Here is a 21,962-nt window from a genome sequence, read left to right as displayed (position 1 = left end):
TCTCTCTCTCTCTCTCTCTCTCTCTCTCTTTCTCTCGTTTTACTGATAAGCTGGCTGGCTAGCCAACTAATGTCTGACGGACTGATGGCCGGTGACTTGGAGGCAAGTAAACGAGGCAGTATCGCTGTGCGATACCCCAACGCGGCCCCCAACATAGCCCTCGGCTGATTTTCCCTGGGAGGTCAAAAAGAAATGGGCAACATTAGAAGGTTGCTCAACTTATTGAATGAATGGACATACACACACACACATACACACACTCGACGAGGTAACATTAAAGAAAGTCGACTATGTCCGACTGATGAAAAATGTCCGGTAGGGTAAGGTGTTCGCGCTTTGCAAAGCAACTAGTTTGCGGCGTGATCTCGTCTCAGATCCGGTGATCCGGGAGCGCGTTCCGAGCACGGACTGGGCGGCTTAGTGGGGCCTTAAGTGCGTGCCGATTTTTTTTTGGCAAGTAAGCGCATGACTGCGCGTCATCGTCGTCGTCGCTACCGATGTTGTCTTAGTCGTCGTTTTGCCGTTCTGTCGTTGAATTGTTTCAAAAATAAACAAATGAACAAAGAAAGGGGACGGCAGAAAAGTGAATGAACTGGCGGGCGAGCACAGGATCGCGCACGCCGCCGCTACAACGACGCTGCTGCGCGTTGCTGTCCTCGGTATGTTGCTGATGATGATACACGCTCGCTCTCCCTCTTTTTCTCTTACTCTCTATCTCTACTCCTCTCCGAGCTTCCACTCCCGAACTCCCTTCTTTCCTCTCCCTCCACCCACCTGCCTTGGCCCTTTCAACTCTCCTTCAGTCCGTCTACTGAAAATGTGTTCCTTTTTTGCCTTTATTACTACCGCTCCTGGCAGGCAGCGTGTCTTCTGCGTGATCACATGTCTGTAGCCTCTTTTTGCTGTCCTCTTTCCGTACAGCGTGTCGTGTGTCTACCGTTGCCGTCACCACGGTCGCCGTCGTCGTCGTCGTCGTCTCAGTCGCCGCTACCATGTTCACTACCGCGAGTATGCACACCGCATCCCAGATTCATGCGATCGGCCCCCAACCTCGAGGTTTCATTGGTGTGATGGTGTCTTACGATTACGTGTGTGCGTATGATTCGAATTCGCTTAATGACTTCCTCCAGAATCCCTCAACAAACAGTGCAGCAACATAGTGTTCTGTCATCTGGATGCGCCTTTTCTTTTATGCTCCTATGGTGAGGCTGTAGTCTGATCCTCCGCCAACGGTCTATCAGTCATCAATTGACTAGTGCGAAAAACGCGGATGATAAATTGCATTCCGAATAAGCCCAAGTCAGATGCAATAACATACGAGTTGACACCACATGACTCATGCGCAAACAGTCAAACGTGAACGCAAACAACTATCGACAAATGCAAACCAGGTCCGGATCGTGGGCGGATGACGAGAGAACGAGTGATGCAAACGCCAACACTGACTGTTCCGGTTTTGTTAATGATGCATTCCTGCACGAGTACATCGTTTGCCATAACGGTGAAGCAGGGAGCATTGTTTCAAATACCACCATTACAAAATCGACGAAAATATTCTTTCCTTCGATTGTTCCTTCACATGGAGCCCAATCTACTCAGAAGACTGAGAAGCCAACGACGCAAAGACCATTGGAGATGGTATATTCGATAACGAAAAGAAGTTGTTTGCTAATACTAGTTTAGTATTTTTTGGCCATTTTTTTTTTTGATAAAATAAACATTTAGTTGATGCGATGTGCGATGGAGATCAAATGCAGTCTCCTGTGACCGAATATCAACGGAAGACGCAACAGCCATATTTACCCGTTTCGTTACTTCGAAAAGGAAAATATTTTTAAAAAAATGCGAGAAACCGTTACAACCGTGCAACTGGCGGTAAAATGAAAGGAATTCCAGCGCCGATTGGAACTGGTCTGGAAACGGAGTCAATGTTGCGTACGTCCGCTCTTTTCGTACGATCATCGCGGGAAGAATAGCCACAGGTTCGTGGAAACTGCGCGAGCGATGTTTGTAAATTTAGAAAGTATACTAAGCAATAAGTCTACCGTTGGTGCAGTCCTTCATATTGGGATAATATTGAGCTAGAAGATTTGATGTGGGATTGAGAATATGGAGAATGTCCAAGTAGCTCTCACGTCAACGACCGCTGGAATGTAGCATAAATCTTGCAACACCGATCAAGAGACGACGACGAGAAAGAGAGCGGGAGAGATTCGAACCGTGGTACGCCAGACGAAGACTTCGGGAATTGCCAGAGATGGCCCACATAAGCAACATTCCTTCGGCAAAACCCCAAACCCCCACCACCTTCACGCAGAGTGTGCTTGTATCCCCCGGCCCGGGTGTCCGATGGCCAGAAAAGGAATTCAGCGGTGCTGCGCTCGAAGAAACTCGTTCTACTCGCCGTTATACAGACACCGCCGTTCTCATTCGTCGCTTTCACGCCTGCGATCGGTAGGAACTCATATGTATAACTTTCGCAACTACAACTTGGAAGGCTAATTTTGTACAGCATTGGAATGTATGTACGGCGTTGAGAAATCAGTAACATTCGTTTTTTTCAATCGTTCAAAACAAATCGTTTTTTTAAATAAACAATCCCTGAAAAGTTATTAAACAACTTTGGTTTCTCAAGAGAATTTGTTCTGTATCGAATGTGTACATCGAATGGGTGGCTGGCGGAGTGTATCACCACGAACCAACCAGGGTCACACTCAGGGTGCAATCTTAAGGCAACGCACGTTCCGTCCTGTGTAGTCGTCGTCGTCGCATGGTCAATGGTGCATTCACCAAATGCCACAAGGAGAGAGAGAAAGAGAGACGAAAACGGGAAGAACGGTTGAAATGAAGAAAATAGATGTTTGCTAGCGCAGCAAACGCTCACGTTTCGAATCGCGAGTGCGGCACCGAACTCGTCGGCGTCGGCAGCTCCGGATTCCTCCCTGTGCTGTTTGGAGAAGAACCCGCGGTCTTCGCGGTCTTCGCGGTCCCTAAGCTGCGACTCTGGGAAGTGGGTCTCTCAGCGAAGGAGCACTGTTTGTCGCTTTCTATTAGCGTAGCCCTCCCATCACCCCCCACCAAACCCCCACCCCCCTCCGCGCACGCCCTAATCCCATCCTCTGCCTCCTCGTCAACGCTTTCCAACCGCAGGAAGTCCGCAGAATTCCTGCCAGTCCATGCGTACCGCGCATCTTCTGCACTTCGCCCGTTCTTCACCAAACAATCTCGACCCCCTGCCCTTTCCCCAAATATCTCTTCGTCTGTATCGTGCGATGATGATGGTGAATGTATGCTCAACCATTTCTTTACTCACTCAAACGCATACACACGCGTATCCCCGATGGAGAAACATAACAAATCGATCCGTGGCCACCCTGTATCGGAGGAGACCGGGCACGAAGGCGATTACTGTGGTGTGTAAAAAAAAATGCGCCACACCACCATCCGGCCGCGACGGATGCAGCGCACTGCAACAAAGTGCATTAAGTGCATACCGTTGAAGCCCCGCTAGCGCTTGCTGGCACAGTACATCTGACGACTGTTTACACACGGTCTGGGGCAAAAGTGAAGTGTGTGATGGTTCTGGCTCGCGTCATTGTCCGCTGCTGCTGGATTCGAATTCCCTTCATAAAGAGAGCCTTCCGTCACTGCATTTGCTTCATTGAGCAGTATCCGGTACGATATCCGGACGCGTGTAATATTGTTGACATACTTTTATCGATTCGGTGAATTTCTTTATCTGTCTTCATCGGCAAGTTTGCCATTTCATTGCACACGATAATCCGATTTGTGATTTTAGGTTTACGAAATGAAAATAATTCACCGGGAATTCGTGGCAATCAAGCTCAAGCTGATACAGGACTGCTTCAATACAGATGAATTAAAAAGCCCACCCATCACGCACATATTTGCTCCATGGGGGATTGCATTATCATCTCCACGCCGACGACTTACTTAACCATTCATAACTCAACCGGGAGCGAGATGGAAAGCGAAACAAGCGCTTTGCAGTTGAGAAGGCACACCACGCCGATGCTACAGTACATACGATGCTCTTCGCGGCGTTTTATGAATGAAAGTATAATCTTTTATGGTCTCTCTCGTGCTCTCTGTTGCTCTTTCTCTCTATCTCTCTCTCTCTCTGTCTCTTTCTCCCTTTCTCTCTTTTTCTTTCTATCTCTCTTCCTTTCTCTCTCGCTCTCTCTTTCGATTCCTTTGCCGTCGCGAATTCATCACAATGTTCCATCCAATCCATCCCATAGGCCCAATCGAAATGCCCGTTTGTTATAACATAAAAAATTAACCCTTCTGTAAAGCCTTCGCTTCTTCCTCCTCATACTTCCAACTTTCTGCTTGTGCATTATTCGTTTGAATAAATTCGACCAAGAGAGGAATATGCTCTTGCTCAACCACTCTTTAATTGGTTACAGCCTGCTTGCTAGCATAACATCCCGGGGCACAGCTGAAGCTGCAGCCGGCAGCACACGACAAAAGAACAAGACATTCCCATTCGGTCGGTCACTACGGCACATCTTCCCTGGGGTCTTCCTTCAAGTGCTGCGCGGTACACAATCACCTCTTCGTAATCAACAACGGACAGAGGCCCGAGATAAGTCAGCGAAGAGCCATGCTGAAAGCTGACATAAGGGGGGAGAGTGGAGCATGGGGGAAGGGGGGATGGGGCATCCTGAGCGGGGAGCATAGTCCACATGTTTAGAACGATGCAAGGCACGCATAAGAGAGAGAGAGAGAGAGAGAGAGAGGAAGAGAAAACGCCACACAACCCGGAAATGGCATCATATTGATAACAAATGTTTACTTTGTATGGCCTCTGCCCTTCGCTCTTGAACACTTTCCTCTTATACTACCTCTCGTTCTTTCTCCTGTTGCGACCCAACCCTGTTAACCCAGCGACAACTGTTTGCTCTTTAGGAAACATAAAAAGTTGATACTACCCCTGCAACGACCGAGTGCAGATCGGTGGGCCGTAGTTACATTACGAAGGAGTTACGGAGTTTTTTTTTTCAAACCTGACAGCCGTTCGTTATGTGTCGTTGGAATGCTTACCTGAAAAAGGACAAGAAAAAATACATTATTTGCTTGAAAATAATTTGAAATTAACTAAAAACAAGAAACATTGCCGCACAACAATTGTGAATTTCATAAAAAATATTATTGAGTTTTTTAAACGGTCGTCGGTGACATATCTTTCTTTTTATGCTGCACTTTCCTCTTGAAAGTCTCGTGTCTCGAGAGGACCGTTAGTGCATTTGGTTCACGGTGCAAGAAGAAGAACCTACCTAACTGCCGCCGGTTGGGAGTAATGGTGAGAGTTATAGGATTGGCGCGAGTGTTGCCAGCGATTCTGAGTGTTACTACTGCCAGCACCACCGTCGTAGCGCGCATTGATCGTCGGCGCCGCTTCGCCGCGGTATTCGAACAGGGCCGTTCTTATAACCGTATCTACCAGCGGGTTTGTTGTTTGGGGATAATATTGCTTCTCCATATTCCAGCTACCAACTGGAACGAAGCGTGCGTCACCACCGACCATGCCCGCACGATGCGATTGCTGGTATTGGTGGTGGTACTGTTGCTGTTGATGATGCTGTGGCTGCGGCTGATGCTGCTGATGCTGCTGCTTGTAATGATAGTGGTCCATAGTACAATTCAGCCGAACGCCGCGTTTTAAACAAACACTGTTTTCTCCGAAGATGGGGTTTGCTTAGCGAGTTTCCTTTTAACCCTACTGTTCACGCACACCGCGTAGGAATTGCTTACGTTGCGATAATAACAACAACGATTTTACTATGTATACGTATGGCATTGATAACAAACGCTGCTCACTTTAAAACAGGACGAGAAAGAGCGGCTTTATGAACGGGTAAATCCAATTTATGAAATTTATGAATTTCCCACACAACAAGCGGGAACAGGAACAATGATTCAACGGTTTATCCAACACTATCAGTTAAACTATGGAAGTTTTGGGTAATTTAAATTCGTCATCCAAACGTTCAGCGCATCGTAACTTAAAAGAGGAAAGCAAAACGTCATCCAAAGGAAGACCCGCGGACCACCCTAAAAAAGAATCACCTAGGCCGTTCCCGCTCCCGTCTCTTATCGCACTGTTGGGCAACACATTTCGATAATTTCGTCACTTCACCACGTGTGAATTCTCACTGTCTGCCAAAAGGGGAGCAGCAGCAGCAGCAGCAGCACGAGGGGCCGATGCTAAGGTGCGTGTGCATGTGACGCACCTCATACAGCCCCGGAGAGAGGATGATGGAGCACAAAATACAACACACACTCTTCCTTCGTAGCTACAAAGTTGCGAACGCAGTCCAATATCGCGTGGCGACGGCGACAACGGAGGCCAATCGATCGCTTCAGAGGGGGGTGGTGTAAAAACAGGTCAGCACATTTCCAGGCGGTCGTGGAATTATTTTGCACTCCGCCATACACGCATACATCGATGGCAGATCGAGCGGCACACTTCGCGGCACGGCACCGCGCTACCGGCTGGAAGGCAGCCAGCACTTGCCAGCTTGAGATAACAATCCGGATGATTGTGCGTTACGTGGATGTTGCGGCCTCGCTGCTCGGTTTGGTTGGTGGACACTATCCAGTCCAGTGATCTCTCCCACCGGGCTGAGAGAGAGACAAAGAGAGAGAGGGCATGCAGTGATCGATGATCGGCGGCACAAAACTGTCACTAGCGAGGAGTGACGACACCGCGAAGCAAAACGCAAATTATCTGTCACGCGCAACGGACCGCACTGATTATCGGCAATCGGTCGTACGCTCGCACCAACCTTCCAGGGTCGCTCCGCGAACACAACAGTGTCACCCTGTGTTTTTAACAAGTTCCGGGCGACATCTCTAGAGTTCCCCGCTCCTCCTGCTAGTAAACCGCGAAGAAAAAGTAGTAGCACACACCCGTAAGAGCTCTCACCGCCGTCGCCGTCGTCGTCGTCGTTGCCACTACATCACAAAACACCACATATCACACAAAATGGCGGATTTAGAACGCGAGCGAGCGAGCGACCGAGGTAAAGGTGCCGCGCGGGCACACACAGTGATCGGCCGGCGCCAGAGGATCAGAAACGCAAGAACCGAAAGAACCGAACTCTGCTGCACTGCGGACCACGGAAAGCACACACTCCACACTTCTCAGAAAGTAGCGAAAATATGTCACTGTGGCCAGCGATCCGAAACCGTCGTGATGCGATTAGACCACCCTCCACCCCTGCCCAACCAACCCACCCCACCTCCTGCAACCAGTTCCCAAACATACTGCGCTGAGGCGAAGGCTTCACCAACACACGCTCAAGCATGCCCCCACACCCCCCAACAAGCATGCTAATGGGACAAAGAGCTGGCACGCAGCGAGGGGTATGTTGTGTCGCAAAAAGGGAGGGGCGCGGGGAAACCCGTGGGGGGCGTCTCCACCCGTCCACCCGTCCATCTGTTTCTCCTTTAATACTTAAACAACACGTTGTGCACCAATACAAACACACGAACGAACGCGACTTAAATTCTTGCTCCCCACACACTTTATTGGGCGCTTTATGCTCGTGATGTGTGTAAGTGAGAGACCGAGCGGTTATGCACACTACACCCCAGAGCGCGATAACACGAGGTTCGGGGCCTGCCCCCCAATCACCCTTACTCTCATCCCTTTGGCTGAGAAACCGGCACCATCGAGCTAAGCAAGAGCAAGACACACTTCTCAGGCCTACCGGAGCTGAAACTGAACTAAATCACGTTGCCGGTTAAGTGCGAGCCGCCGCTGGTGCTGCTGCTGGTTGCGTGTGGTGACCGGCCGGCACCGCGTTGTCGTCGTTGTCGCATTCCACCTGTCTCTTATGCTGTCTTTCCTCTTCTCTCGGCGATGCCGCGCGCGCACACACCAGAATCTTGGTCGTGTCGTTGCATTATTTCGTTGCTAGTGCCGAGAGATCGCGCTGTGGTGCGCGCGCGCTCGCGCCAAATCAGCATAATTCGGCCAGGAAAGAAAGGCCAAGCAATGCAGTGCAAGGCGGTAAAGCGACACCTTTTGGGTGGGGGGATGGGGATTACAGTGCGCTAGTTGCTCGCCCTACTTAGCGTTCATTAGAGCTCCGATAGCAGAGCGATCCAATTTTTAGCTGACTTATCGTAAACAGGCTGTTCTACGAAAACCAACCGCCGTTTTCGCGACGCGACGTTTTGTTTGCTTAAACCGTGTACCGGGAATCATCACACTGCACTACACTAGGTGCAGCACCTGGAATGTGCTGACGTGGCCCAAAACGGTCACCGTACGATGCACACACAAATGCCGATTGCATGGTTAAAGGCTCAATCGCGACCAGTTGTGTCAAGAAAATTAATTTAAAAAACATTTCAATATTTTGAAAAAAAAAAACTCCGAACTACTAGGATCGCCGACGAGATCATTCACGTGCAACTGGGCGCAAAACAAGAGAAGATCGCGTGCGTTCTCGGCAACCCCGGGTGAGGAAGCACGGATTGCAAATTTCGAAATGATTGAAATAACGCAAACTTACCCACTACTACTACTACTACTACTACTACTACTACTACTGCTGCTGCTGCTACTACTAGCGATCACCAATCATCGCGATCACGGTAGGTGCATGTGTGGATGTGCATTTAACGGCGGTATTTCACGGACAACAGGGTGGTGGTTGAGCAACAGCGGCAGCAAGAGGGCGGCCTTTAAGCGCGCCTCAGTTTAAATGTCTGCATCGCCGCTGCACTCGGCAACCCTACAAACAGGTTTACGCGCAAGAGTGCATCATCATCATCATCATCATCATCACTGGTGTGCTGCACTTCTCTTTCAGCTCCTCATATGTCGCCCGTCCGTCCTCCCGTCGCGATTGCGAATAAAGCAGAAACGACGAGAAAAACAAATTTAATACTTTTGCGGAACTCTCTCACATGACGCACACCGAACGCGTCCTGAAATTACATACACAGCGCGATGGATGCGCGGATGGATGATGGAATGCTGCGTGCAGCATACTTCTGCGACAATCATATTATTGCTACATTGCTGCCTGTTCGACTGTGTGTGTGTGTGTGTGTGTTTGTCTCGAACAACAGCACACACCACGTGCAGATCAAGCCGCGTATAATTCACAAACCATTGTCCGCCAATTGTTGCAAAATTTACCAAATTGTTTTTATACTGCTACATGAATCGGAATTTTTCTAAAGGAAAAGATTCCCTTGGGAGGGGTAGAATGTGAAATATTTGTTTGCTGAAAGGAGCACACACAGACCGCACACACTTTTATGCGCGGGAGTCCAGTAAGGATGCTGGTGGCGCGCGTACTCACCGAAAATTCATTCATGAAAAGCGTGCAATGTGCAAACTGTTGCTTCAGTGCTCGCGGGTGGTAGACAATGCAAGGCAGGCTCTGGCTGGCGGTGGCTAGTAGATTGTTTGTGTGTGCCAGCCAAACAGGGTGCTGGCGTGCTGCACGAGAACCCTCTACCGCCAAGGTGGTCCTTGGTTCCGAAACACAACCCCTTTTTGCCCGTACACTCGGGTGCCGGGCGCAGAGTCAAGGGGTACCCTCCTGGGTACGATGTCAATGCATATTTTAGGGTGGAAAAATTGCATTGCAAATTGCATCACGGCCGTCTTGTGTGTGTGTGTGTGTGTACCTGTTGCGTTCGCTAGCGACATTTCGTGCGATGGAGAGGAAACCACCTGACCTGTCCTTGTCCTCGCTCCTGGGCTGAGTGAGGGAATCGTAATCTTCGGCATGTGAAATGTCGATTAACACGTACGAGATATGGAGACACATATTTTGCAGAACATTGTAGCGCTATTAAAAGCAGCATTTCTGGTTTTATATGTTTAATGTATGATGCAGATATTCAATTATTTCAAAGTTAAAGATAAAGGGGTTTGGATTGAAGCATAGTTTGTTCCTCTCGCATAAACCTATTTTGGCTTGTATTTAGCAAACGAATTTGCCATCGCGACTGGCATCGGTAATCGAAAATCAGCGGATACGCTTTATTGCTCCGGTCGAACGGTTTACCCTGCCTGCCACCTATACCTAGTGTGGCCCCTCGCGGCTGCGCGTATGCTGCAATTAAATAAACGAAGAAAAGAAAACCCTCCGACAAACGCTCATCAGCGGTCATCGAGAAGAATTGGCTCAGCCGGCTCTGGGGGGGTTTCTTCCTGCCGTTGCTGCTCCTGCATCTGTGTCTTGGCAGCGCGCGGTGCCGGCGCATGAGTGATGTGAGGCGTGCGCTCGTCGGTTATTCATCCTCTTCCAAGCGGGCTGGAGGTTTTGGGCGGAGAGCACGCGGTCCAGAGCCCAGGCCACCGGCCGAAGGGAAGTCGAAAAAAAAAAACGCCAAAAATTGCCAACAAACGAGAGCAGTGTTGCTGGAAATGTAGGGCGCGCGAAACATTGGCCAGCCCGAAAATAATGTAGGGCGACGCACCATTTTCGAAGCAGAAACCAGCAGAGGCAGCAGCAAGTCAGTGCGGCGTTCGAGATGAAGGCTCAAGATCCACAGCGTGTGTGTGTGTGTGCAGGGGAGGAGGGGAGCAGCGGAAGGAGAAAATGAAAACTAATAAAGAAACGCGGTGGTTTTTGGGTAAGGGCAGCAAGAGCAAGAGGAATGCCCGGACGCGTCGAGCATCAGGAAGCGGTTCCGCGGTATCGTCGGTAACGGAAAAGAACCGACGACGGATCCACGAGCAGAACGGAAGGACTAAGAAGGGGATAGAGCGAAAAGGGGCAGCCAAAAAAGCCGAAAAGAAAACTAGAAAACAAGGTCAACGCGGGATATGCGCGGGAATTAGGGCCAACAACAACGACAACAACAACACCAGCAGCAGCAGCAGCAGCAACAGCAGCAGCAGCAGCCGCAGCAATAGCAGCACCCGAAAAAAGGGTTGATGTGGGGCAGGAAGTTGGGGGCAAATATAAAATAATAATAAGAACCACGAAGACATGCACACACATACCCAGGACACAATAGAATGGAAAAGGAGTAAACGAACCGGGGGTCTGCGTGAAGGTCTCTCTCTCTCTCTGTCTGTATCTTCTCAGGCCGCTCACAGGGCCCAAATCATGTTGCCCAAACCCAAGGGCCCCGCCATTTGATGTTGTTCGTAGTCGTCGTCGTACATCTTTTTAATATTCCTTTTTACTGTTGATATTCCTAACAACTGCGTTGCTGTGCTCAGTTGCGAGAGCTGCGTGCGTATGTGTGGTGCGCCATGCCGGCTCCAAGAACATTTGTATGAATAGTAATCGAAAATCGAGAGTGAAGCCATATGTGCGCGACGAAGAACATGTGAGGAAGAAATTAAATAAACAGGCCGCAATCAGACCTTAAAACCGCCTGCTGATCAACCCCAAAAACAACAACCGGCGCGCAACGCGAAAGTGACCGCCCCGCGAGGGGTCGGAGGGCGAAAGCATAGATAGTTTCGAGGGATGTACACAAAAAGCCCAAGTCAACCTCTTGCATAAACCGATAGGTGTAATGGCATAGACGATTGGAAGGGTGGGATGTTACTAACAATAAAAAAAATTCTTCAATGACACCTGGCACCTCGATCGCGGAATACGTGAACATTTTCTGGTTGGTACAGTTTAGCGGCAAGTGTGTGCCCGTTTGTCAAACGTAGTATCCGCACAGTCATTAATAAACCGACAAGTTTTGTCTCCAATAGACGATCATTCTATCCATCATACTAGGAGTACGTCATACCTGCACGTATGCCACATGACGTTCAGTTCGAACCAAAGAACTACAGAATTAAATTGAAAAAAAAATCGGGAGACCTAAATTTTGATAGATGAGCTAACTAACGATTAGTTTGTCGGCCGAAAATCAAAATCTGATTGATAAAATGAACGTCTGTAGGACTTACTTCCTTCTTATCAGGTAGCGCCTGAACCGACGGGCGGTCTTGGCTTGCCACAGAAGATTACGCCACCGCTCGCGATCGCGTCAGTAGGGCAGTAGGACAATATTTCTTGCCTTCTTTCCCTTGAGTCTCTTTGAATAATGTAGCAACAGTTATACAATCCCAGATATACGCTAAATGTCTATTCATACCATCTTCCCTTTCTGATTTCCTTGCGTTCATCAACTCAATCCATGGCCCAGTACATACCTGAAGAGAGGAGAGAAAGAAAAGAAAATAGTTTTAGTATTTCAATCATTGCGATTCAAACCAACAGAAATTTATCAGCAGTAGAAAGATTATCGAACTGAACGATTAACAAATTAACGAGACCGTCTTTCGTTTTTTTACGAACTTCCTTCCCAGTTACTACTTCGAGAGAACGGCTTGCACATCTTTGCACAGAACGAACCACCCAACGAGCTGCTGGTCAGGTATTTGGTCAGGTTCATTTGCTGTACAAGCTTATCGTTTTCACCAAACGCGCAGATCAAGAGCAAAATCGGGCGCGTCGAGCCAGATTTTCGAGCTCACGCGCGGATTAAGCGCGGATTCAACGGCAAATTTGGGACCTGTCGTTAAGAACGTCGTCATGCGCCAGACGACAAGTGAAAAGCCATAAACCGCACAAGATTTTTCCGCTTGGGCATACTACGTAAAATCGTGAAAGCTAATTCAGAAAGCTTCAAGTTTCCTATCAGGTCGACCGATCAGATGTGTGGCGGTTTCGTGGAGGCCGGACCAGTTACGGTCGACCAAACCTGGTGCCTGTGCCTCTCAAGGGATGCCCTCTCACATGGATAGCAATAATAAATCCCGTCACATCTTCCGCTATGCTGCTTTCCTTCATTTATGACCTCCATGCGGCGGAGCACAGGCGCAATCGCAAATAATTATGCAATGGCCAATATTTATTACGACAAGTGGAAAGTACTACAGCTAACGGGCCTAGCGGTAGGCGAAGCGTATCGGGGGGAATGTGTGGAGTAATGAGTAAAGGAAAAGCCACCTGAAATGGCGGTTGCGGTTCCTCCAAAAACCGTTGGAATTAATAATGGAAGATGATCTCAAATGGAACAGTAAGGAAAAGGTAATGGCAATGAAGCCATTTCAGAGCTTCCGAGACTTCCAGAGGGTGCGCCACACTGGTGCTGGAAACCAATCGGTTGCCCATGCATGCTGGCTGTGGAGTTTTTTGTAGTAGAATTCGTTCACGAGTCAATGTACCTTGCTCAACTTGTTAAATGGTTGACGTGGACATCAAACCGACGATACGGCGATTTATCACACTTTCCCGCCACCGCGTCAACGTGTGTGCCACCGGCTATGATCATCTCATTGCACAAAGGTCACCCATCTGGTCACAGCACAGTGGTCAGCCGAAGCCGACCTGGCACCGATCCGCGTGTCAAGCGGATTTAGAAAGCATTCTGTCGCATCAGAAGGGTGTGTGTTGTGCACAGTTGTATGTTTTATAATGTTTCCTCCACACCCCTTCTCTCTTCCGAGGGATTCTGATCCCGATTCCTCATGCCGTGGTCCCCCTCCCCTCGACGCTTGCTCTTCCCTTTTCTCGTTGGCTCGAGATGATGGAACTCACTCCAACCAAAAGGGGTGATTTTGCTCTTGGCGCTCAGCAGAGCAAAAGGTCCGCTGTCCGCGGCCCATCCATCCTCGGCACACACCTGACGAAGAATTGCAATAATTTGCCATTGGCCTAGGTCGTCCTTCTAGCCCGGCAGGCAGGCAGGCAGGCAGGCAGGCGCGCGGCGTAATGCCGATTAGGGTGCTCTCGTCGGGGGGTCGCGCCAATGGCACGAACACAACGAACTGTTGTAGCGAGGCGAGGCGAGGGCCCCGTGCCAACAACCGTCAAATCAAAAGCACGACAACCACTTTTGGGGGAGCACACCGTGTCCAGGTAGTGGAAATTCGGGTTCGGCTGCTGCTGCTGTTGCTGGAACCAAAGAAAGCTGACAACAACGATCACGTAAATCTCCCCCCTTCAATCAGTATGGTTCACGTTCCCTCTAAACCCCGCCGTTGCATCGTTTTCTCCCAAGACAGCGGCGACAGTGCATCGTCCTCTGTGCTGGTATGTAGCCGATCTGTTTCCTGTTTTTCTCTTTGCTTTGGTTTGGAGTTTTTGGTGATTTCTTTGGTTCTTCTCCACTGCAGGAAAAGAGTCCTCATTTACCTCTCGTTAGCCATCGGATGATTACAGCGAAGCGTTAAATTGAAACGAAAAGGATACGAAGGAGCTACTTTATTCGCTACGTCACTGCCTCGACTCTTTGGAGGTTTTAGGGACTGTTCAAGACACCTGCGGGATTATACTTTTCTCTCTCCTCTCTCTCTCTCTCTCTCTCTCTCTCTCTCTCTCTCGCTCTCTCTCGTTTCAATCTTAGTCTCATAATGAATAATTAAAATTCACATTTCTCAAAGCTCCGCCTCCGCAGCTCCACAATTTTTCAACCGATTTTGAAAAATTCTCAAGATTTATGTAGGTTACACCATGCTATTTATTGGCAATACACTCAGAATATATCATCAATCAAATGACCGCCTTCATTAGACAAACAAAAAGCGGCCCTTCTATTGGCATTGCGCATGGTAGTGGACAACATTTCGGGAGTAATAGCAGCAATTTCCGCTCTGATATTAGCTCTCAGTTCTTCAATAGTCTTTGCTTTCAAACGTGCAACTCATCCGTTCTTAGGTATGTAAAAAAATGTCTTTGGTTTGCTGGCATACACCTTACTCTTCCAATAGCAACACAGAAACAAGTCAGGCACCGTCGAATGCCACAGTTTAAATTAAAATCATCAGTTTTTGCAGTTGAACGATTATTTTCCACGTACAGTGCTACAATTTCAGACTGCTTTTATGGCGCAAGTCGATCTATGACTAAAATGGCATAATGTTTCAGAATTTGACCGATTTGTATAAAGCGGGTGGAAAAATTCAACGGAGCTATTCAACATTTAAATAGGTTCTGTTTAGATGACGCACCCTGTACTGCATGTTTCTCTTGCACACTTTCGTTGCAGGGCACCTGAGGAGGGCATAAACGAACACGAAAGCGGCACGATACCGAACTGATCCCGCATACGCCTTTCGATTTCCGCCGATCGTTTTGTTTCTGTGTGCAATTATCGCCCCAAAAAAAAAGAACCGGACGTTAGTTTAGGCGCAGATGCCCGTTTCCGTGCAACACCAACATGGATAAGGCTGATCACGTACGTTGATCGTTGAGCGATTTGCTCGCGGCCATTTCCCGAGCTCCGGCGGTACGCGGTACGCGAACCTTAACGATGTTCGATGTTCTACTGAAATCGATTGAAAAGATAGCACACGAGTGAGTTAATTCGGTGCCCCGTTTACTCGATTTCTGATACTGATCGCAGCCGAACAACGAGCGAACATGGGGTAAAAGCGTAAGATGGAAGCCGTCAGGAAGTCGTAACATTGGTATCCTTCACCAGAAACATCCTTCTTCATCGCGCTACCATCGGTAACACGCATGGTTTCAGCATGGACAATATGTTGGAAATTAACCTTTGTTCTAGGCGCGATTATCCTTTTTACCCACTTCTATTGTTCTTCTATTTACTATTTACTCTCAAATGGTCGATTTTAACACCCTGAAAATGTGTGTATCGGAAACGTATCTGTTTTGCATAGTTCCCCTACCGGAGCCACAGTGCGCGCTAATCCTTCCTAGGAGTCGTCCAGGGAGCGGCCACTTGGATAGGTTTTGTAGCTTCCCAACATTAACTTGCATATCGGGAAAACTTCCTGCTATCCTGTACTATCCTGTATCGGGGTGAATGTGTGTTTCTGTTCGTCGAGATCATGATCTTCCCACCCTTTTCTATTCCGCTACACCATCAATGGGAACAATCTTTCGCTCGGGTGCGTACGAGCGAGAGCGGAAACGGAAATGCTGAACATCGGTTCGGCCGGCCAACCAACCGGTCAGCGAATTCCGAGCGCAAAGCACGCACGAAAAAACGCTCGGCGCAGATCCGTTCCAAGCCATTGCCAAATTTTGATGAGAATCTGTCCAATTTCCATCTTCCTCAACTGCCGCCTCTCCGCGTCGACGCACAGTCGCCGCGCACATTCGTCAACCCGTCGATTACTGCACAACCGCCAGCCAGCGACGACCCCGCCGTGCACGTTGTGTAGATGTCCTTCCGCGCACACACACAGATGCATACAATATCATATCATGTGGTCGCCCGTGTGTTTGTGTCCAACGTGTGCACCACCGTCCTTTTCTATGGCTCGGTGTGTTGCTCCTGCGAATGATGATTCGTGAGCGCATCCGGATAGGGACCGAGATGGGCAGGAAAGGGGGGAAGGATGAGAGCGAGTTTAGAAAATTTGGCGTTTCGGTTTTAGATCTCTCTGTGCCCCGGCGTTTGTCTCGTCTTTTGGCCTGACGATGGCCCGATGGATGGCGCGCCGGGGACCCTGGGCGGCCGCAGCAAGAAATGGGAAGGTACAGCGGACAGGAAAGGACAGAAGAAGAAGAAGAAGAAGAAGCAAGAGAGACCGGTAACAACCCTGAAACGAGCGATGATTGACACTTGAAGAAGCGAACAGCGAAGTTCAGCTTTCCCCTTTTTTCGGTGGTTTAGCCCTTACCGTGGATGGAACAAAAGTGCGCCAGCCTCATATCCTCCTACCTCAAAAGGAGAGAGAAGGGGTTCAGGTTGGGAGAAGGGGGGGGGGGGTTATTCTCGCACGGCCAAAGCAACGCAAGGATACGTGATTTTCTTCTGTTTCCACCAGCTACAGAAAGGTAAGGTCTCTGGCTTCCGTCTTTTTGCACAAGTTTTATGTCCTCTCTTTCTCTTTCTCTCTCTCTCTCTCTCTCTCTCTCTTTTATATATCTCTCTCTTTCTCTCCCTCTGCCAAGTTTTTTTATCCACATTTTTTAAGTTTATTTTACTTTAATGCAAATCTTCGTAATCAAAATGTGAAATTGAGCTTTCTGAGTCAAACGTTAACATATTGCAACGATTGGCAGCAAAAGACTCGTTCGGACTTAAAGCCTTAGTCCCATCCACTAGAGTTTACTCCCGCCGCTCCTCCCAGTATGAGCGCGTCATAGGTTGGAGTAGCTAACTCAAATACCTGCAAACATTAAATTTAAATGAGTTAAAATGTATGCGTGCTGATATGCGGATGCAATAATGATTTATGATCAACCTGCCAGAGGTCACCATAACAGTAACGATGCAGCTTTCTGTCTAAGTTGACCATAGATTAAGAAGATTGCAACACCGGACATAAACAAGTGACAAATGATCAAAGAGATTACTTGGTTCTCCCAATACGTACAGGATTTAAATGTTCTTAGTATCGGTAATAGCCTAGTGGTGTAAATGCGCCATACTGCTGATAAACAAAATTTGTCCAAATTTGTAACAGTACTTGCACTTGAAATTGCACAAATTTCAAGAAATTTCGATCCTGCCATCAGATTTGATTTAAAAATTAACCTATTACTTAATGCATAGCACACGAGTGCGTTGTAAGTGCGCCTTTTTTGTGGTCCCGAAATACGAATTCGCACTGTCTGTTTCGCAAACTTTTGTTTGCTGCTTCCCAGCGCCAACGCCGAAACGAAGGTACATCTGCGGCAAACGGCAGCGGCAGAGCCGTAATCTTTGAATCCTTCCTAAATTTCAAGGTCTCTCTATCCTTCGCCCTGCCACGGTACTTCCTGTCCTCTTCCGGCCGCACAACTTTGCATCGGTTTCGTAGCGGGTAGTCTCTTGCAAGGAATAATAATAATAATAATATTAAGACACACGAAAACGCCGGCGTCCGACGACGAGGCCGGCCAACGGAGAAGAACATCAGCGGAATTCTCGGAAGGATGCAGCATCTTGCAGTTTGGCGCGCTTCGCCAAACCACCATCCACCGTCAGCGGGAGCGTCCTATGCCGCGCCTCCTTGCCCCGTGTCTGAGGACAGTGTCGCCGGGGGCCGCCGGTGGTGGTGGAGGTACATCTAGAAAACCTTGAGCCGAGCGACGAGATCCACCCTTGCCGGTTTCGGTAGGGAAAAAAGCAGCAAAAATAGTTACCAAAGAATCAATTCCCATTCGACTTTTGCGAGTAACGAAGAGAAGGAAATCGCGCTTATGGTAGCGGCCAGCGAGAACAGAGCAGACGGGGGGACAGGGGGAGCAACGATGCATCCAGCGAATCGCCGTCTGCACCTTTTTCGCACCGCACAAGAACACGGGGATCCCCCCTTCGGTGTGCTTGGAGCAGACAACAGTTGCAGTTGCGCCAAGGTAACCGGCGACTACACGCGGCGATCCCGCGCCTTCGCGCCATACGCTGTGTGCGCGCGCGTGTGTGTGTGTGTGTGTAGGTCTCGAGGAAACGAAAATGAAAACGAAAAACAAGGATGCTCTAGAAGCCACTAAGTGGTGGTGGTGGTGGTGGCCGCGACTGCTGCTGCTGCCGCGACGAGACGATGATAGTAAAAGTGGCAAAACCGGTGCAAAGATTGCAACGCGGATCCGGCGACGAACCTTCGTCGGGTTTTTTTGTTGCTTCCCCACCCAGCACAGCCTTGATGCTTTGTGCTCATCCTCTGCCCACCATTCCCGCAGTCTAACAAAACGTGATGTTCTGCAGTTTGATTGCCGCCGTCCGATTGATGCAGTAGTTGTGGCCACCAGAACCAGAAGCAGCAGCAAGGTGAAGAGGTAAGAAGCAAAAAATCGACTCCCAGACATAGGGAGACGGATATTCGCCACAAAAAAGGCACAGAAAATTACACAGCACTTCCATGGTCCCATGGATGGCCATGGCAAAGCTTGGCCTCGGATCAAACGATGGGCGGAGGGAGCCGATCGGTCGCCAGACAAACAGGAAATGAACAGGTGATAAATGTAGAACATATCCCGAGCGTCTCACTCTTTTCATCCTCAACCCATGCAGTCTCTCCGCAAACGATGGGTTTGCAAAACGAAATCGTGGCTGAACCGAAAATCAAGAATGGCTGTGCGCTAGAGTTGCACTGGATGAGACCACATAAAAATAAAAGTACGATAAGATTATTAACCAAAACAAATAACAAAAAAAACTGGCAGAGAATTATAATGATACAGAATAATAAATGCTAATCGCCATCAGCCGGCTCAACACCTCACGCGTTAGACACCTCTTGAATGGCAAGCTAAGCGTTTTACAAATCAATTCCAACCGATAAGCTGTAAATCACACTCAACTCTATAAAAGCGAAATTAATTTTCGGTTGCAGTGCAATAAAATGTTTCAACAACAACGCTGATGCGGTGCTGTTTTTGCCAGATTTTCTGTGCTTCCTTTTATATAGTGGGGTTTTTTTTAGTTTAACTACTCTTTTAAAATGCCATTCCTCGCATGCGCGTAGCTAAACCGCGTTCAAAAATGCCAATAAATCATCGGACAACGGGGTTGAACCAAAAAAAAAAAAAACAATCGCCCGAGAAAAGGTAGCAGCCCCGGAACCTGTGCCCCGAAACGATACTCAAGGTGAACCGTCGTTTTGATGAGGATCGCTGATCATTGGGATTGGCCCGCTGGAGCAAACCACAGGGCGATGGTGCACGCCAAGATGTTGCAGAGGGGTCCTCCTCTCTCTCCCTCACTCCCTCTCTCTCTTTCTCTCTCTCTCTCTCTCTCTCTCTCTCTCTCTCTCTCTCTCTCTCGCGCCTTGGTGGCGCTTTACGCCGTGCGGTAAAATAGAAACGGGAAAGAGCCAAGATGCCGTTGTCCACGTTTCTCTCGCCGGCGATGTTTTGCTAGTTTCGGGGCCATTTTGTGCTGGCCGGCAGATTATACGGTTGCTCCCGTTCCGAGAAGCTTATTCTCCATGTTTGATCTTATACGATCTTTGCTCAATTTTACGAACGAATCCAGGAAAGGGCCGAGCACCGATTTTATTCGAATCGAATTCAATGTGTATGTAGAGTTTCATCAAACATCAGTTTCATCCCCTGGTTGAAATGCAGTAAACCTTAAAGTTGTTCGATGTAGTTCAAATTTAACATTTTAGGACAAAAGACTCACTCCTTTGTGCACCACAAACGGTCGCTAGTAGAGGCAGAGTTGATAGCGATTCGTGAGCCACGAATGCAAAAGCTTAATTTAATACATGGGATTCATTTTTTTATGCTCTTCAACAAAATTCCGAAGCGTCTTTGTATATGTTATGCGCAAGGGGAAGTGAAACTACGAGCCGAAGGAAAAGGGTATATCGCATGGAATACCCGAAAACTGGCCCGAAACGGAATGAAGGGTTGGTTTAGGAGCATTACGGAGCACGTTTCGCACACCAAACCAAACCATCTCGGTGTGGCATGGAGCGTCCAGGGTCCGGGAACACCAGATGCAAAACGAAAAAAGGAAGGGACAAAACGTAGCTAACCTTCTGTGGACCGTGATTTGCGAAGGATTAAACATGAAGCCGCCGCCTCGCAGGTAGTGGGGTGTGCACATATACCGCGAAAGAACGTGCGATCAAGATGAGCATGAGAATGAAATGCCCCAGCGGGCTAGCTCTTGTAAGTTTGCCACCAAATGGGTTGTTTTTTACTGATCCATATCAACTAACCGAGCTTCTTGATACAGTGCGGCGTTATGGTAACATGTGAATTCAGTAGTGAGAAACAAAAAACAAGGCATTGGATAGGAAATTTTTGGGTTGCATAAATACACTACAGTTTACTACTACTAAAAGCTACTACTTTCATCCTACTTTATCTGTTTCTCTTGGAAGGGAAAAAGGAAATGCATTTGATATTCACCTTGCACCATTCTGTGCCTTGGGGGTATCCAGTGGTGGGTCGAAGATTTGCTCCCGATCCTCCTTCGATAGCTCCAGCTCGGAGAATTGTTCCAAGTTCGAAGCCATTGCGTTGTTTGCGTTGCGCTAGTGTATTCGATTGGTGACCGTGCAGTGATGCAATTACTCCTTCGATCTTTCAACTGGCACCGAACTTTACTTCGATCGCGACAGCACAAGACGATCGCACGCACGTGTGTTGCTCCGATTATTTGGCACGATTACCGATTATCGCGTCGCGTGATGGATGCGCCAGTGAGTTCCCGTCTCCCAACGCTTTCGATTAACCGTAAATTGGCGATTGGTGTTGACAAATTAACGAATACAATACTATACCAAAAAGCTAACACAAAATCTAACGCACCAAAAAACGCTCAATGACTAACACGGTAACTATTCTCTCCCTGGAACCTGGAAGGATGTGTTCCCACAACTTTCTCCTTATTGCCTTTCTCTGCTGCCACCGTTGCTGGACGATCGAACCGAGGATGGTTTGTGTATAACAGACCCGCCCCCTCTCGAAACACGCACACGCGACGTCACGAACGAACACCCACGAGCTTGTACACTGGTAGTAGATTAAAGGATCGAGGACTACTCCTTGCTGGTGGCACTTGCTGGTGGTAATAGTATTTTTGTTTTCTTCTTTTGGTCTGTAAAGCGTACAAAATGTACTTGCTCTCGCTTCTTTTTCTCTCTCTCTCTCTCTCTCTCTATCTCTCTCACTTTATCCAAAATGATGACGATGACGTAGACGTAGACGACATTTGGTAGTTTCACCGAACGAATGACTGCACACTGCTGACTCGATTGACCACTTTTTTACCAGCAAGTCGAACAAGTGTTGTTTTAAGCAACTTAAAACAATTATAACAACAATAGTGATGACAATGAAGCCATTAAAAATAAAAACAGAAATGAATCGGCGAATAACAACTCAAAGACTCCTGATCGCAGGATAGGATCGCCCTCTACTTTTGCCGTCTACTGGTTGACCTTTCTCTCTCTCTCGCTCTCCCAATTGCCGAGGATGACGTGTTTGGCACCGTTTTCCTATCGATTAGAGCTATTAGAGCGAGGAAGAGAAATTCACGTAAGTTGGTAAGTTATTCATCTCAAACTCATCCAGGTTTACAACCAACACTCG

At 48.3% G+C, this 21,962-nt stretch overlaps 1 protein-coding gene and 1 long non-coding RNA gene across 4 annotated transcripts in view; one reads left to right on the top strand and one right to left on the bottom strand.

Annotated features, from left to right (window-relative positions):
- LOC125958198 (insulin-like growth factor 2 mRNA-binding protein 1) overlaps positions 1–21,522 on the bottom strand; it is a 39,962-nt gene extending 18,440 nt beyond the window's left edge. Inside the window, exons 1-2 of one of the 3 annotated variants that reach the window (XM_049691380.1) lie at positions 7,670–7,765; positions 5,301–5,843 (exon numbers count right to left, since the gene is read on the bottom strand). In XM_049691380.1, coding sequence (XP_049547337.1) covers positions 5,301–5,659 — 359 coding nt within the window. In that variant the 5' untranslated portion in view covers positions 5,660–5,843; positions 7,670–7,765. Of the gene's footprint in view, positions 1–5,300; positions 5,844–6,936; positions 7,208–7,669; positions 7,766–20,777 lie in introns of those variants that run through there. The other 2 variants (XM_049691379.1, XM_049691381.1) reach the window with 2 other exon arrangements.
- On the top strand, positions 3,668–4,729 carry LOC125958232 (uncharacterized). The gene is made up of 3 exons (XR_007469313.1): positions 3,668–3,725; positions 3,800–4,078; positions 4,431–4,729. It is a non-coding gene; the product is annotated as an uncharacterized LOC125958232 (long non-coding RNA).
- Positions 21,523–21,962: the final 440 nt, after the last annotated feature.

The sequence above is a fragment of the Anopheles darlingi genome, chromosome 3 (genome assembly GCF_943734745.1).
Source record: "Anopheles darlingi chromosome 3, idAnoDarlMG_H_01, whole genome shotgun sequence".
Taxonomy (NCBI): Eukaryota; Metazoa; Arthropoda; class Insecta; order Diptera; family Culicidae; genus Anopheles; species Anopheles darlingi.
Note: the sequence above shows the minus strand (reverse complement) of the source record. Positions and strands in the feature narration are given on the sequence as shown.